This window comes from Charadrius vociferus, unplaced genomic scaffold (genome assembly GCF_000708025.1).
Source record: "Charadrius vociferus isolate BGI_N301 unplaced genomic scaffold, ASM70802v2 scaffold45, whole genome shotgun sequence".
Classification (NCBI taxonomy): domain Eukaryota; kingdom Metazoa; phylum Chordata; class Aves; order Charadriiformes; family Charadriidae; genus Charadrius; species Charadrius vociferus.
Window position 1 is genome coordinate 3,215,228 of NW_009648712.1, and position 15,524 is coordinate 3,230,751.

General features: G+C 41.0%; 1 protein-coding gene across 1 annotated transcript in view; it reads right to left on the reverse strand.

The window, feature by feature from the left end:
* ZNF521 (zinc finger protein 521) overlaps positions 1-15,524 on the reverse strand; it is a 229,005-nt gene that overhangs the window by 200,981 nt on the left and 12,500 nt on the right. The window contains exons 3-4 of the mRNA XM_009886636.1: positions 14,448-14,507; positions 8,652-8,831 (exon numbers count right to left, since the gene is read on the reverse strand). Coding sequence (XP_009884938.1) covers positions 8,652-8,831; positions 14,448-14,507 — 240 coding nt within the window. The remainder of the gene's footprint in view (positions 1-8,651; positions 8,832-14,447; positions 14,508-15,524) is intronic.

Here is a 15,524-nt window from a genome sequence, read left to right on the forward strand (position 1 = left end):
ACGCTCTTCTGAAGCAGGCGGGAGATGTCACTCGAGCACTGGGAGAGCAAAGTTAATATTCAATGGGAAAGACACAGTAGCCAAATGGTAACACAGAGAGATACCCTGTACTGCCCATTTGGAAATGGTCTGTGAGGAAACAGCTTGACCTTTAGAACACCCAGCAGCGGCTATAAATAAATGGAGCAACAGACTGTCAACGTAATAAAGCAGAGTTCTAGATCTAGCTAGGGCACATTTTCAACGGAGTGCCAGGGAGGCCCTTGAACTAAATCTGAAAAAGCTAGGGAGCCACGCAAGTCTGTGCTTGGAGACAGGGACAACGACGTAGAGCTAGCTTGGTAACAACAAAATACCACAGGCAGAAGAGGAACTATTTATAATGTTATCATGGCCACTCTCCGAGCCTAATGCTATTGCACTCACCCACAATGGCATGTCAGGTATGCCTAATTGATGCTTTCACAGTCCTGTGTAAAAAAGCACCAGATAGCCATGTCCTCTGGTATAGCTTTGGACTATGACCACAAGTCCCACTGCTGAGCATGACTTGGGAAGAAGACACTGAAGTAAAGTGTATTGTTTACATAAACCTCTGAGTACATGCTGAAAAGGACGCTCTGGGTGATAGGCACAGAGGGTCTTTTAACCTGCAAAACAGTGTAGTGTTGTCCTCAATATTCATTCCTTATCTTCAGTGAAAGAGTATTTACTTGAGAAACTTTGAGCAGAAGTGATCAAAAACACGGTTCAAATGTGTGATGCCCAAGTCTTAGGATGATTTGATTCATGTTTTGGACAGGAGTCGATACCCTGTATCCAAACTTTATCCACTTTATCCAAACTCTGCTGCCATACTCCGTTTGCCCAGTAAGGCATGGATTGCTGCAAGATGAGCCCTAAGAGCCCCATACATGATGCTACATTATTTAAATATAAAAATAAGTTGAGACACAGTTGTACCAAGAACCAGACCTGGTAACCCCTGCACTGGAGCTGCCTACACCAAACCCCTTTGCCAACGGGGGAACTACGGTCTCCAGTTGAGTGGTTTCTGCTGCCGACCAGGACTTGCTGGGGCCAGCGAGGAGGTGTCTCTGTCCATGGTACTCAGCAAGGAAATGGTTTCCTCACCGGTGCGGGGACACCGGCTCTGATCCTGTGTCTTGCCATTACGTTGGGAGTTCAGGTTCATGTGGTGCAAGTCCTCGGTGGAAACATACAGGAGATAAGCCCACCAGAGCTATCCTTGTCAGGATGTGCTAAAAGAATCACCTGCCTTTTTTAGTGATGGAAAATCAGGCTAGAATAAGAAGAAAATACGAAGCAAAATTGAGGAAAAAAATATCAATGAAATATATACAGGAAGCGCTCAAAGCCCCTTGGAGGACACCACCACTTGCTTCCTCTCCCACCTCCAAACAGAACAAGAGTTCTGGCATTTGCAATTAATGCTCATGAACAGGTTTATTACAGGGGGTCCCTGAGTGAAGAATAATGGTTCTGTGATACAGACATCAGCTGCTTTCATTTACAAGAGGTCACGGACAGACAACTCGGGAAGTGCAACAGGCTGCTTTTAAAACACCCAGGAGGAGAAGATCTACTGGGTTTATGACTGATTAACAATCTCAAGAGCAGAGATTAATGGTTTACAAGCAAAAGGGGGCGGAGTTTATGCCTCCTTGCCCATGTTGGCTGTTCATCATGGATCTACCGTCTCTCAAGGTAAGCACAGGGGTTTTGAAGAAGGCTATGCAGCCTACTTTCACAGCTTTCAGCTCCAGTGTATACAAGTTCCCTCCACATCTGAGCAGTACCAAGCTACCTACAGAAGTATTTATACAGAATTTTGATATGAAAATCTAAGAATGCAATTATCAAGACCTTCATCTATCCTCCCTAGGACCATGCAGTTGTGCATATGAAGTTCTGTACAGCAGATTCTCCAAAGTGCTATGATTTTAGCAGGCCTTGGCCATTCTGTAATGCATATAAATCTTCCATCCAAGTCCACTGACAGGCTTTACACTGCTCTCTGAATTCAAAATTATGACCTTTGGAGACAGAGGCTGTAGTTACCACCCTATTCCCCCTTTTCCCCAAACATCAAGGATTTGGAGTTGCAGATATGGGTCCTCAACCACGTAATTCTGAAAGGATGTGAGTCCACAACTTGAAAACTCAAAGCAGTGCATTGAACTACCATGTGTGTTGGCTGGGACAGGAAACTGGAGGAGAGGGTCTGCTTTCCACTGTCTCAGTCAAACAGAATGTCATTTTGTGGAAAAGAAGTCAGAAGTTTGTGGTCCAAAGCAAATGGAAAAGTAGAAGCACGTCTCTGTAGTAACACAACTGGGAAGCCCTCTAAGGAAAAAGAGGGGCCTAAGCTCAAGTCCCCAGTCCAAGCACTGTTTGTCTTTCATTCAATAACTGTTTAATGTAAAATCCATATGCAGTCCTTGGTGCAGGAATTCTCAAGAGAAACAGGGTGACTCTCTCAAGTGAAGTAACTGTACTTGGCAAACAGTGCTTGGCAGTGTGCCACTAACTGCAATGAGGCAGATGAATATGATTTTGGTGCATCATAGATTTAACTTCTTAGGGTCCTTGTCCTCAGAAGCACTTTTATCAAGCTCAGACTTTTCTCTGTCCTGCAGAAATGACCAAGGACCCTTGCCATGCATCTTGTCTCCATACCAATAGTGGCAACTGGAAAAACAATGGCAAGATCTGAAATATATTTAGCCAGCTCTAAGATTCTTTTGCTAGCAGGAAGAGTAATTCTAGCTAGCATATCAAAGCGTGACAATGCCAAGTGCTCACAAGATTTATCTTGTAGTCTCACTGTGCACAGCATACATCCTTTGGGACAAAATCCCCTGGAAAGTTTTCAAGTCTTCTAGTGAAGGAGATGGTCCTGGCATTACCAACTCATTCAGAAAGATGAAAGATTCCTGGGCACTAGGAAGAAGAGAAAAGAGGCAAGAGAAGGAAACCATTACAGTGGAATCTCTATTACCTCCTATTTGGTGAGTCCATGATCACTCGTGGTGCATGCTGTCTGTGAAGCTGTTAGGTAGCACAACCTCTCATTTCTAGACATGCAAGAAGGTGTTTCTCAACCACACAGGAGGATGATATCCACGAAAGTTAATTTTGGTCATAACTGGAAACAGAAATACTGACTTAGCTAGAAGTTCCCAGCCTAGTGATATTCCAGTGCTGATGAAAAACAGCACTCAGAACAACTGGCCCCCAATATATCTGCTGGAATTATTTTCAGATGGCATGCGAGAGGAATCTCTGAGCAGGGCTAGAGAGCAGGACTGCATCTCCTCATTGGCAGGGGACACACAGCTATAGCCAGTAACCTTTTCAACATCAGAAACATCAGGGGATAACATGAATGGCTCTTAGCTCTACCTGACTGACTTACTCAACCTGCCAAAGCTCTAGTGCTAAGCTAGAGCCCAAAGCATAAAGCTAAGTTTACCTGATCACCTAAAGATAAAATAAATATCCCCAATGGAGAAATACTTTATGTCTTTTACCTGAGAACACCTTAGCCTTGGAGCTAGGACTGCATATGATTCAGTAGTCTGCTTTCAGGCAAGACTTACAGCCTGTGATGCCAATGGGGCTAGTAGGGAAGTCATGTAACGTGCACTAGGTCTACTGACATTCAGGTGGAGGATGGCAGTCTTGTGTACCAACACGTCCATTGCTGTTGAGTTATTCAACAACTCAGCCAACTAGACTGCCATGTTCACTGCAGGTTTGACTGCAAAAAAGGCAGCACCATAGGAAGCTCTTTTTTCTAGTATTACTCTGGTTATGACTGAGACTTCTGATGTCAAAGCGACCTACAAGATCTTCAAGAGAACCCAGCTTGAGCTGAATGCCTCTGAACACAGAGTCAGCCAGCAGAGAGGCAGCTCTCTCAGACTTCATAGAGTATAATTCCTGAGGACTGAAAGGTGAAATAAACAGCACAAAGCACTGTGCAGGGAGATGAGATTCTACATCAAGCAGGAGAAGATTTGTGGAAGTGCCTGAAAAATTGTGCCCCACCAACAGCATATATGGCAGAACTGCAAAAGGTTAAGTTTCTTCTCCTGTTGGCAGAAGAAGGAGAGAAGGTGCAGTTGAAGGTTTATCAGTAACGCACCATATTTGATCCTGCATATATGTTCCTACAGGGAGATCCAAACTGACAACATACTGGAAAGACACCAGGTTCATAGCCATGCTAATTGGATCCTTTACTTATATACACAACTTAGAGGATGACAATGTGCAAGTGGCTCATGAGTTATTAAATGGAAATGCTGCAGGAAGGATAAAGTGTGAAAAGCATTAACATCAGAGAGAAACACTATTAAATCCATATTTTTATTGCCAATCTTTTGTAATGACTGAATTAATATAGTTCAGCATCTTATCTGCCCGTGGTTACAAGTATTGCAGAGAATTTTTTTTTGGACTTTTTCCCCCGTTTATCCATTATCTGTATTCCACAAACATCACAGGAATTGTCAGCAATTAACATAAATAAAACATCACCTTTTCAGAGAAAGCTTCAGTACAAGAATTTCAGATGATAGCAAAAAATATTACTAAATAGCTCATGAAGGGCCTGTTCCATCCCCCATTGAAGTCAATGGGAATCTTTTCATTGACTTCAATGGATATTGGATCAGACCCAAATTGAAAAGATCAATAGCGCACACATTAGGATAAAAGAGCAGCTATGCCCTCCTCTAGAAAAAGAACATGAGTTCAATTCAAAAAACAGATTACAGGAAGGAACCAGTTGGGGAGAACTTTTTTCTTCTCCTTTGAAGAAATCTGCAACAGAACAGCAATTCAAGATCCTGAGAGCTAAATCTCGCAGAGTTGTAAGGAACTCTCATCTTCCACTATCCTCTGAATAGGTGGGGGTGACTGACACTTTGGGAGATTGGGACCGCTGTTTAATAAACCAGCTTCCTTCTCCCCATTCCTGTCTTTGGTTGAGAGTGCAGAATGAAGATTCAATAAAGCAATTTTACTACTTCCACTGAAGCGCCAAAGCTTCAGAAGAATACACCTAACATTTTCAAATGCAAAAACTAGAAGCCCCAGTATCAATTTGAGAACCTACAGTGGCAATTCCCATTCTTAAGCATGTTACAAGGTTAGTAGAATTAGGGGCAGTCAAGACACTATGACACTCAACTCTTACATTTCATACTCAGGGTTTTAGTAAAGGGTTGTCTTAAGCCACTGTTTTGCCATCCTGTTTGTTCCATCAACATAATTCTTGATTTTACCCAGTATAACTGTATGGAAAATGACCCTACAACTGGGTCAACATGCACAGTTCACATATTCTTGAAGTGCAGCTCCCTGTGCATCTCACAGAGCAATTCCAAAGCTCAGTAAAATCCAGACAAGCTGCAGCTGGCTCAGCCATCTGAAAAATCAGGGTTTGGAGGGCTTCAGAACACAAATGTGAACTCCAGACGGCTGACAGCCCTGGCGTTTTACATAATGGACAACTTAGGTAACTCTTCATTACATGAGATGAGGCCCAGACTGGAAAGATCATACATCAGGATAGATGATACACTCTACCCTTCTCCACAGAGAACACAGTTGACTCAAACGACAGAACATAGTAGAAGAAATTCAATTTCAGTAAACCTCTTGCCTTTCATTAACAACTTAATGATAGACAAATGCCTTAGGGTGTCTACTAGTTTCATCGGGACTCCTCCAAAAGAGGACAACCAGAGCAATTGTCATAGAATCACAGAATGGTTTAGGTTGGAAGTGACCTTAAAGATCATCTAGTTCCAACTCCCCTGCCATGGGCAGGGACACCTCCTGCTAGATCAGGTTGCTCAAAGCCCCATCCAGCCTGGCCTTGGACACACCAGGGATGGGGCCTCCACAACTTCTCTGGGCAACCTGTTCCAGGACCTCACCACACTCATAGCAAAAAAATTCTTCCTGGTGTCTAATCTAAATCTACTCTTTTCTAGTTTGAAGCCATTCCCCATAGTCCCATCACTACATGCCCTTGTAAAAGGTCCCTCTCCAGCTTTCTTTTAGGCCCCCTTCGGATACTGAAAGGCTGCTATAAGGTCTCCCTGGAGCTTCCTGTTCTCCAGGCTGAACAACCCCAACTCTCTCAGCCTGTCCTCATAATTATGTAACACCCCATTGTGTCAGAAGACAGTGATGAGAAAGGGAAGTGCAATCACACATCCAGAATACTTTTTTTGAAAACTTTGAATCTGAGCATGGCACCCAAAGACACTGGTAGAAATTCAAGAGAAAGGCAAGAATCCAGGGAGCTTGCCTAAAATGCCGAAAGCAAACTTTATTTTTGTCAAATATACATTGTGCTTCAGAAGAAAAAGTTAAGCTGCTTGTCTATCAACTGCTTGTCAGTGATTAACTAACAATAATCTAAAAGGATAAGGTTTTCATAAATGTTGTATCCTTAGTGTTAGGCTGTACATGCAGCTTAGGACCCTGCACTGAATTCACCTCACTAACCACCTGTTTAGTATTTTTTTGCTGGAGAACAAAGAAATCCTCAACTCTGGCCATTTCATGTAGGCCTCTCTCTCAACTTCAGGGTGTATTTTGGTCATTTATATTTAGAAACAGAAGGCACTTGGCTTTTTGTCAACTTGGTAGTCCAGAAGGATGTGCGGTTTAGGTTTTTATTCACTTCATAGTTTTCAAACAGTCCAATCACTACCCATTCACTGTCACAAGTCTCCTTGAAAGAGAGGCAACGGTGCTTTTAGGAACTTAAACAATTTCCTTCATGATTCATTTTCATTCTCCCATCCTCTCATATCATACATGTATTCCTGCTTTTACACATGCACCCCAAACTGATTAATCCAGCATACTTGTTTCCACTCTCATCTAGCAACACAACTCTCCACAAGAACTGCTGCATTCAGGAGCAGCGCTCCGGGCCTCTTCCTACTTACTGCTCCCCCACCTGCTTTTCTTCAGTTTCTCAACCCAACTGTGCAAGCACTGTTCAGTGCATTCTGCTTGCAGCTTTAAAGCAGAGAAAACACTCAGCAGAAGTAGGGAGGGAGGGCAGCAACTAACTACCCAGAAAGGAGAAACTGCCATATCAGATCAAGGTGAAAAAACAGGGGATCTGAGGCAGTAAAGGGGAGATCCGGAGGTTCGGAGCTTTCTGGCAGACAGAAGGAAGAGACAAGTGAAAGCCACTAATTTTTCAACATAGAAAGGGCAAAAGAGGTGTGAAGAAAAGGAGGGAAAAACATTAAGCTTTTTAAAACCGAGAGAGAATAGCCATACTGCCAGAAACCATGAACAATATAGGCAAATACATCTTAGAAGTCTGTAGGAGTGATTAGGAAATGGCAGAACTGACTGTATCTGAAATCAGAAAAACATTTTACAGGCAAGAAAAGGCAAAGTGATTTACTAACAAAAGTAAACGTTTCTTGCTGCAGCAGATTTTCACCTCCCATCATTTGAAGTTGGGATTAAAACCATTTGACAAATTCACATTACTTCCTCAACTTTCTTTTTGTTCCTGCCCACTTATTTCTCTTCTGCTCACCTTCTTTTCACACTTTGTCGTCAAGAGCAGTACTCCTACTTGACTTTTATGTCATCCTGCCAGGACTTAGCCTATGGACCTACTGCAACCAAAAATAACTCAGAAAGCTCTCCAAACATGAACACATGCACATTTTCTAAAAGCATTCCCAAATGGGAAGGATGGCTTTCCTTGTTTACAAAGTCATAATAAAGAAAGTTTTTTTAATGTAACTGCACTGCACAATAAACAAATTTTACACTGTAGAGGATAAAACTAAAGTAACAACTAATAAAAAATAAAAATGCCTTTTTGTTGACACTGAGACTATGTGGACCTACTGTGCACACCATCAAAAGACCTACTAAAACTAAAGGACAAAACTACTTCAGCAGATTTCATGTGGTTTCCTAAGTGCAGGGGCTGTCTGCAACTATTTAAAAGAGGAACCTGGGTTGGCTACAGGTCCATTCACCCAGCTCTACTCAACTCAACAGTATCTGATCAGCACTCAGTTCTGCCCCTTGACTAAAACCGAGATTTTACTTTCCCCTCTAACAATTCGCTTCATTCCTCTCAACTTTCAGTTACTGACTACTGTACAGTCATTTGTAGTTAATAGATTAGATTAATGCAACATCCAGCCCAGATCTGCAACATGCCATTGTGCAAATTCATTCATTATGTGGCTGCACTTAAACCCCACTTACAAATACCCTCTGTGTTCACAAGTTACTTAGGAAAATATGTGTATAAGCGAAGTATGGAAAGCTGTACAGTATGACTCTAGAAAACACACGCAACAGCCAGGCACAGACAGCTAACAAACACTTTAAATACAGTGACAATGCAGTAATTATCCATACATCCTTCAGTATAAAGGAAATTTATAGTGCCCCATTTACAGTATAACTCTGTCCCAGAATCTGATTATAAAGGTCTCACCCAAGCATTCAAGTGCAGGAGTCAAATAACTGAGAAAGGAGGAGGGAGATCAGAAGCAAAGGATGGGAATTAGAAATAGAACAGTGCACGAAGCCACAAAGTGATAAGTATTGTTTACCTGTCAGTTGACATTGATTAATCTTGTGTTCTGTGATATCACTCAGTGACTCAAACACCTGGAGGCAGCTTTCACAGCTGTGCACAGCTTCTTCTTCTAACTCCTCCCCTTCATCCAGCCTTTTCTTACAGTCTAGCACTTCTCCATCTTCTGCCTTGTCTTCTAGTTTACAGTTAGGGTCTGAAAGAAAATCAAGACCGTGACGTCAGGCATCTAAGAAGAGAACCTTTAAAAAGAAAAAGAAAAAATCAAGATAGGTTCTTGTAGTAATGATGAGAAGAAACATATTTGGCATGAGCCGGCAGCACACTGTAGATTTTATTGCTAAATAAGCAAAGGAGGCTTTTTCCTTAATTTTTTTTTCTAATCTCGATGAAAGGAGAATTTCCCTTCTACTCCCACAAATGCAGCTCCATTTCTGACTCAAGCAATTCTTCTATGCTTCAATGTTAGGTTTGTCAATTTTATCACAGCTATTGAAGCTGCTTTGATCATTGCAAGAAAGGATAAACCACCTATGCAATTAGTTTTCAATGAAAAGAAAAATCAAATCAATGAGTGTGCAGGAACTTCTTTTCACTGTTAACTACAGCGTTTCACAGGAAATTACCAGAATTAAGAGACTAACAAATTTGATTTACATAAACATGAAATTAATCTTGATTTTACGACCCACTCCAATACTCCATCACTACACTGTTTGACACAAACAAAGCCCTGGAAAGATTAAACCCTGGGTCAAAATGCTGCACGTGCTTTGAACTTGTGTATGACTTAAGACAAACCCACTAAAGTTCCTGTATTTGCCAGATCATGGACAACTGGAAACTAACTATTGTAAAACCTAAATAGCGCACAAGGAGAGCTTTGTCTGTTCGACACATTCACAAGCATTTTGGGGATAGTGGGATAGCTCTAGCCTCAGAGCAGCGGTCCTGAGCCCAGCTGAAGCTTCTAAACTGGAAGAAATGTGCGGTCTCACTGCCATCCCCTATGCGCAGAGAAGCCACACAGCTCGTTGCACCACCTCGGTTCTGCAGACGACCAGCGCAGAGTGAGACAATGCTAAGTCTCGAACTTTTCCTCCTCTGAGGAGGAGCGGAGTAGCTTTAACTACTCCTGACTTTTTGCCCACTTTACTAAAAGCTTCCTTCAAACGACAGAAATAAAACAATCTGCCTTCCCTAATAAAGCAAGCTGGCACTTAACTTTGTTTTTCCTTGGGAACCACAGTACAACAAGTGAAATGCAGAAGAAAAATGGTTGTGTACATTCCAGCAAAAGGAATGCAAGTGTTTCACCACTTTTCCCTTTTCTGCGTTGGCCGCCTCTCTTTCCTTTCAGATATTTGAGAGAGCTGAGACTGAACCAAGTCATTTTAGAAGACAAGGACAAACTCACATAATAACAGGAGATTGTGCAAGTGCATTTTAAGATGTTACGCTCTTTAGCCAAGCGGGTGACTAACCAGGAGTAGGCTTCTTGTCCATAGCAACACAGAGGTGGTATCTGTGAAGCCACTTCATTTAGCGTTGCAATTGATTAGGATCATGCACAACTACTTGAAAGGAGAGAAAGTAAAACATGCCAACACTCAATGCATATTAGAATGGGGAAGGGGTGCGGGGGAAGAGGGTGATTCCACTTTAAACCACTCTTAAATCCTCTCTCAGCACCCTACAGTGCTGTGGGCACAGCCATCCCTGTATTTGCCACTGTGCAAAAAGCTCAGGCGTTCTTGCTGCCCACAACGAAGGTCAGGGCTCTCATCATCTTTCTACATCCTTTGGTCCACACTGCTGCACCCTGCCCTTCGACTGCTCAAACACAGACGGACCCGCAAGCAGAAACTGGAAATGACCCATGTCAGGAAGCCTTCCGCATGCTACGTGGCTCGTGATCAAAACCAAGGAATTTCTTTAACAGGGGTAAAGGGCAGAATTTATTTTTAAGGGAATTATATTACAGAGGGAAAGCATATTAATTTTTAAAAATAAAAAACACATTCTTAAGGCAAAAATATATTTCCCAGGCAAAAGCCCTGCCTATACACTGAGTGCGATCCTTATACGACAAATTACATTCACAAGGTTCTTTCAATAGTGAAAACTTCCACTTGGGCAGCCACTTCCAAACAGAGGAGTAGTCTGAAAATTTACACACCAAAAAGGGGCGCTAATTAAACAAAAGGGCTTTATGGCATTTTAGCCATTGTTGAATGCGCTGAATCTAATAACTTCCATTGCCACTTCATTTTCCAAGATATTTTGCAAGATTAATAAAAGCAGTGAGGAGATCACCAGGTTATAAGCAGTTCAGAAAAAGAAGTAATTGTCTTAACCATGGCAAACTGACCCCAACATCATTAAACACTTGTTGGAAGGCAGCATGTGCACATCACATACTATTAGTTGTTCAGCTCAAGCTCCCAGTTTCATCTCATAAAACTGACAGCACTCAGGGAAATGTGGGCACTGGGTTTGAATTTTAACATGAGTATTTAAATGCTGCACATAAAGTTTACAGACCTGTTTGTTTTAAAATAAGGGTAGTGTCTGACTCTGCTTTAAATACAATGCTGAAGGAAAGAAAAGGGAGAGGAGGGAATTCTCGAGACTTATTATTCAGAAACACTTGCACTTTACAGGAATTCAGCAATACACACACACGTAGGCACACACGCACCCCTTAGTGCACAAAAGCCTAAAGAATCGCTCAATTTAAAGCTTCCTACTTAGAGACCAGTTATTAAAATTAGAATCATTTTAAGACTAATAAATGTTTTGCTGCTCCTTCTGCATTTGCAGATATAAACTCTACAGGGACAGAAGTCAGTCAAGCTTATTCCCTTCTGCTGCAACTTTAGAATACATGCTCTAGCCAACTGGCACATTTGTTTTTAGGTCAACACTTAAGTGGGACCCTCTGGGACCGAGGTTCGAGTTTAGCCTACGACAGCTTTGTGAAATGAGTTCTGGCAGTCTCAGCCCCTCTCAATGAATGCATTTCCACTGTGATCCGCTTCTGTGAAGAGATGTCACCACCAAAATAGGAAGATATTTAAAGAGAGAAAATATCATTTGGACGCTTTGTGAATAGATAGCTTTTCTGTTACAACAAATATCTTCCATCAGGAGCTGGTCTAACCTTAAACAGTTACTTAAACTGAGGATAAGCTGCCTTATTTGAGCTGCTCTTTTGGAAGACTAGAATAAAATGTATTTTATAAATGCAATATGCATTCATCTATACTTTCTCCTTAACCTCCTGTTCAAAGCTCATGCTCTCATACAGACTTCAGGGCAAATGTCATTCATCTTCCACATTTTTTTCTCCCCAGTATCTGCAACAATCACAGCCACAATTCCCTCCACAAAGACTGTCTTCACAGTAAGATTACCTTTCCCAACATCTGCAAATGCCACTGTCATTTCCAGAGGCTTCCCTGCCCTATTTCAGAGGCTGCCATGCACCAACTGAAATTTTTCAATGACACACCAGCAACAATACACACATCGGCTCCATCTGCAGATATCATAGAAAATTATCTAGTATGGAAAGGAGGCTTACTTTTTTGGAATAGAAATAAATTCAGCCTATTAAGGCACTTAAAAAAAAAAAAAAAAAGAAGAAAGAACAGTTGTCTTCTGTTACTGATTATGTTAACATTATTTATAAATGGAAATTAAAAGAAGCATGATTTTCTCATTACTATGCTCCCTGGCAGGTGGTTCTCCCCTTCCCTTCTTCCTCCTCCTCATAAGGGATGTTATTGCTGTAACTTGGTCTAGTAAAACTGCAACTTTGGGGAAAATGAAAAATTGCATTGGCTTAAAAGTGTTGGAGGCAATAAAGCCATGGACTTCAATTAATTTCAAGTATGGGAGCGGTTTAAGGCCAACCAGCAGAAATTCTATTCTGCCCATGTAAAAATGAGGTTTCACCACATTTACTTTTTATAACCCATATAAAAGTCAAGTAAAAGTAATGAATATCTAAAAGCCATCTCAGTGGACTGGCAAAGACTATCTGTATTCTTGAAACTCATCTTACATATTTCTGCCTATGCTACAAGGATCCATAGCTAATCACAACTAAAACATCGAACTACCAAGAAAACAGCCTCCTTTCCAACCCATTTCACTGCCTCGCAGTAGACCTCCTTCCAAGCCACTTCTGCATGGAAAAGTGCTGGCAAAAGAAAGGAAAACTTAGATCATGTGGTTATAATTATTACCAGGCAAGGAATATTTCTTCAGCTCAGTGGTAAAGTAAAACTCTGTCGCTCTCTGCTCCCAATAGTGTCCATCGCAAAACAACTGCCTCATTAAATCTCTGCAGTAAGATTAATATGCCGTAGCTGCACTACATTTATAACTTGGTACTCTATAAAAAGCACATTTAATGGTTAGAGCCAGAGCTTAGATACAAAGTATTACTATAAAAACTTCTGGCAGTGTGTACACAGTGTGGGCCTTCTTTACTGCTTGCACTATCAGAAGGTTTTTTGGTTTTAATATCGACACCACATTCTTGCTATAGAGAAAAACACAACCTTAAATCTTGCCTAGAAACAGACAGAGAACAACACAGGACACGATCAGAAATAAATAACTAGCAAGACAACTTAACCATTGACAATTATTTTAAGAAAAAATGCAGAAAAGCAACCATTCCTTGTCATATTTATCTCGAGTTTTGCAGTCCTCTATTTTTCAACTTCATATGTCTACAGCGTACAAGTTTGCTTTTTTTCAAGTGTGTAGATAGCTAAATGGAGACATAAGTACATTCAGAAGAGTTTTAGAAATTTCCCATTAAAAAAGCAGAGAATGCTCTCACTTTTATTTCCTCATTTCAAACAACATAGTTTATGCGCAGAGCCACTAGAACCTATAAAAGGTATCAAACACAAACCCACCAGACACACACACAAGAGAAATATAAAGTCTTCTAGCTGAAAAAAAAAAATTAACTGCATTCTTCACCTTCATAAGAGGAATAACTCCAACTGTTCTCAAACAAATTACCTATATGTATTCAGAGAGGACTAGCCTTCTAGGAATATCCTTAAGGAGTCATCCCTTACTCCAAAAGGTGACCTCAGCTGAATGAATGAGACTATTCAGATGAGTCAGTCCTGCTCTTCAGATAAAATTCTGTGGAATCAGTAACAAAGACAGAAGTGAAGTATTTTTTGCATTCTCAGAACCATATTAGAGGATAAAAGAGCCCTTGTTGTTATTGGGAATTAGCAATTATTTCTTCATGTTTATTAACAATACATATCCCTGTGATCCTGACTCAAACAACAGCTTTGTCTACCCAATCTCACTGTCTTAAAATTAAGCAGCCCTAAATTAATCCCTGTCTGGTAAGAAATTATACAAACAGTCCTAAAAGAAATTACCCTTATCCACCTATTTTACAAATACAAAAACAGTTTAAGTGGAATGAATATTCAAGTTCATCTGAAATGGCACAGGGTGGGGTTTTATGTGGGGGATGTAAAGACAGATTATTAAAAAAAAAAAAGAAAAGAAAAAAGAAAAGCATGCTGCACTTCAGAAGCATCTCACTTTCAGTCAGCTGACCTACAAAAGGCAGAATTTCTAATTCTCAGGAATTGAAAGGTGAGGGGAGAGGAATGTTATTTTCCATTGCAAGCCCCAAGAATGCATTCTAAGCTGAAACAGAGAAGGAAGAGTGCAGGCTGTGCAAAAACACCCTGACACAAAAATCCCTCACACTGTTGTCAAACTGTAAGCAAGCACTAATGAAGGAATTCAGCATTACCAGTCTGTGCGGCTGTGTGTCCCACACCTGCCTGCTGGTCCTCTGTTTCATTTTCTTCTACTGTCAGAAAAAGGTAAACAAAACAAAAACAAAACAAAAAAAAGATGTTAGGTAGGTAGCTGAAGTGTTTCAAGCATCTTTACACCAGCTTCAGTTCTGAAAGCCAGTAATGCTTGTACAACACGGGCAAGAAAAGCTGCACTGCAAAGTGCGAAAGCGTAGACCAGGCCAAAACAGAGTATGTTGCTGTATGGAAGCTACAAATCTGAGAACAGAATGACCAAATTGGTTTCATGGCTTAAAAAACAAATCGAATTTCCTCTGGGATATTTGTCTCCAATGCACTGTATTTGATTATGGAACTAAATGAGAGAATAATTCTGGGCTTTAAGATTCTACTCACTCCACACGGATAAGAGAAAGCCTTCTCCTGGCAGACGGGAGAGGTGTGTGTGCTAATTCATACGTAAGCTTTAAAAAAATAATAATAATCCTATAGTCAGTAGCAAACATCTCAGCAGTGCAGACAGCCTTGCAAAGGAGAACTAACCCCATGCTGTTTTACTGTATACACCATGCCAGCATCTTTCCCTTGGCTCACAGCTTTCCAGAGCAGTAGAACTAAAAACAATACAATTCTTGTCAGATTCACTATTCAAAACTTGTTGGGCGAGAGTGAACCTAACAAGAGCCATTCTGCTGCTACTTTGAAAAATTAGAGAGCGCTGTTCTCATATGCTCTGATATGATGCCTAAGAAAGATTGACTCTCCCAAAGTAAGAGTAAGGGAAGAGCTTTTTATCCTCCCAAAGACCAAGTTCTTTGAGTCAGAGAACAGCGGAGAGAAAAGAATTCAGTCTCCGTTCACAGGGGAAAAAGCTGAAAGGGGAAAGACTGCACTTTTACAGCATTTCCACTCCCAAGAATTCAGACCTCAAAAATAATCATGCAACTGAGTTAAAATCCAAAGATTAGGGTGTTGTTTGTTTTTTTTTTTTTCCTGGTTCTTGGGACAAGAGAGTGCAACACATACAAATCTAGACATATATTCAAAAGAAGAGATACATATACACACTC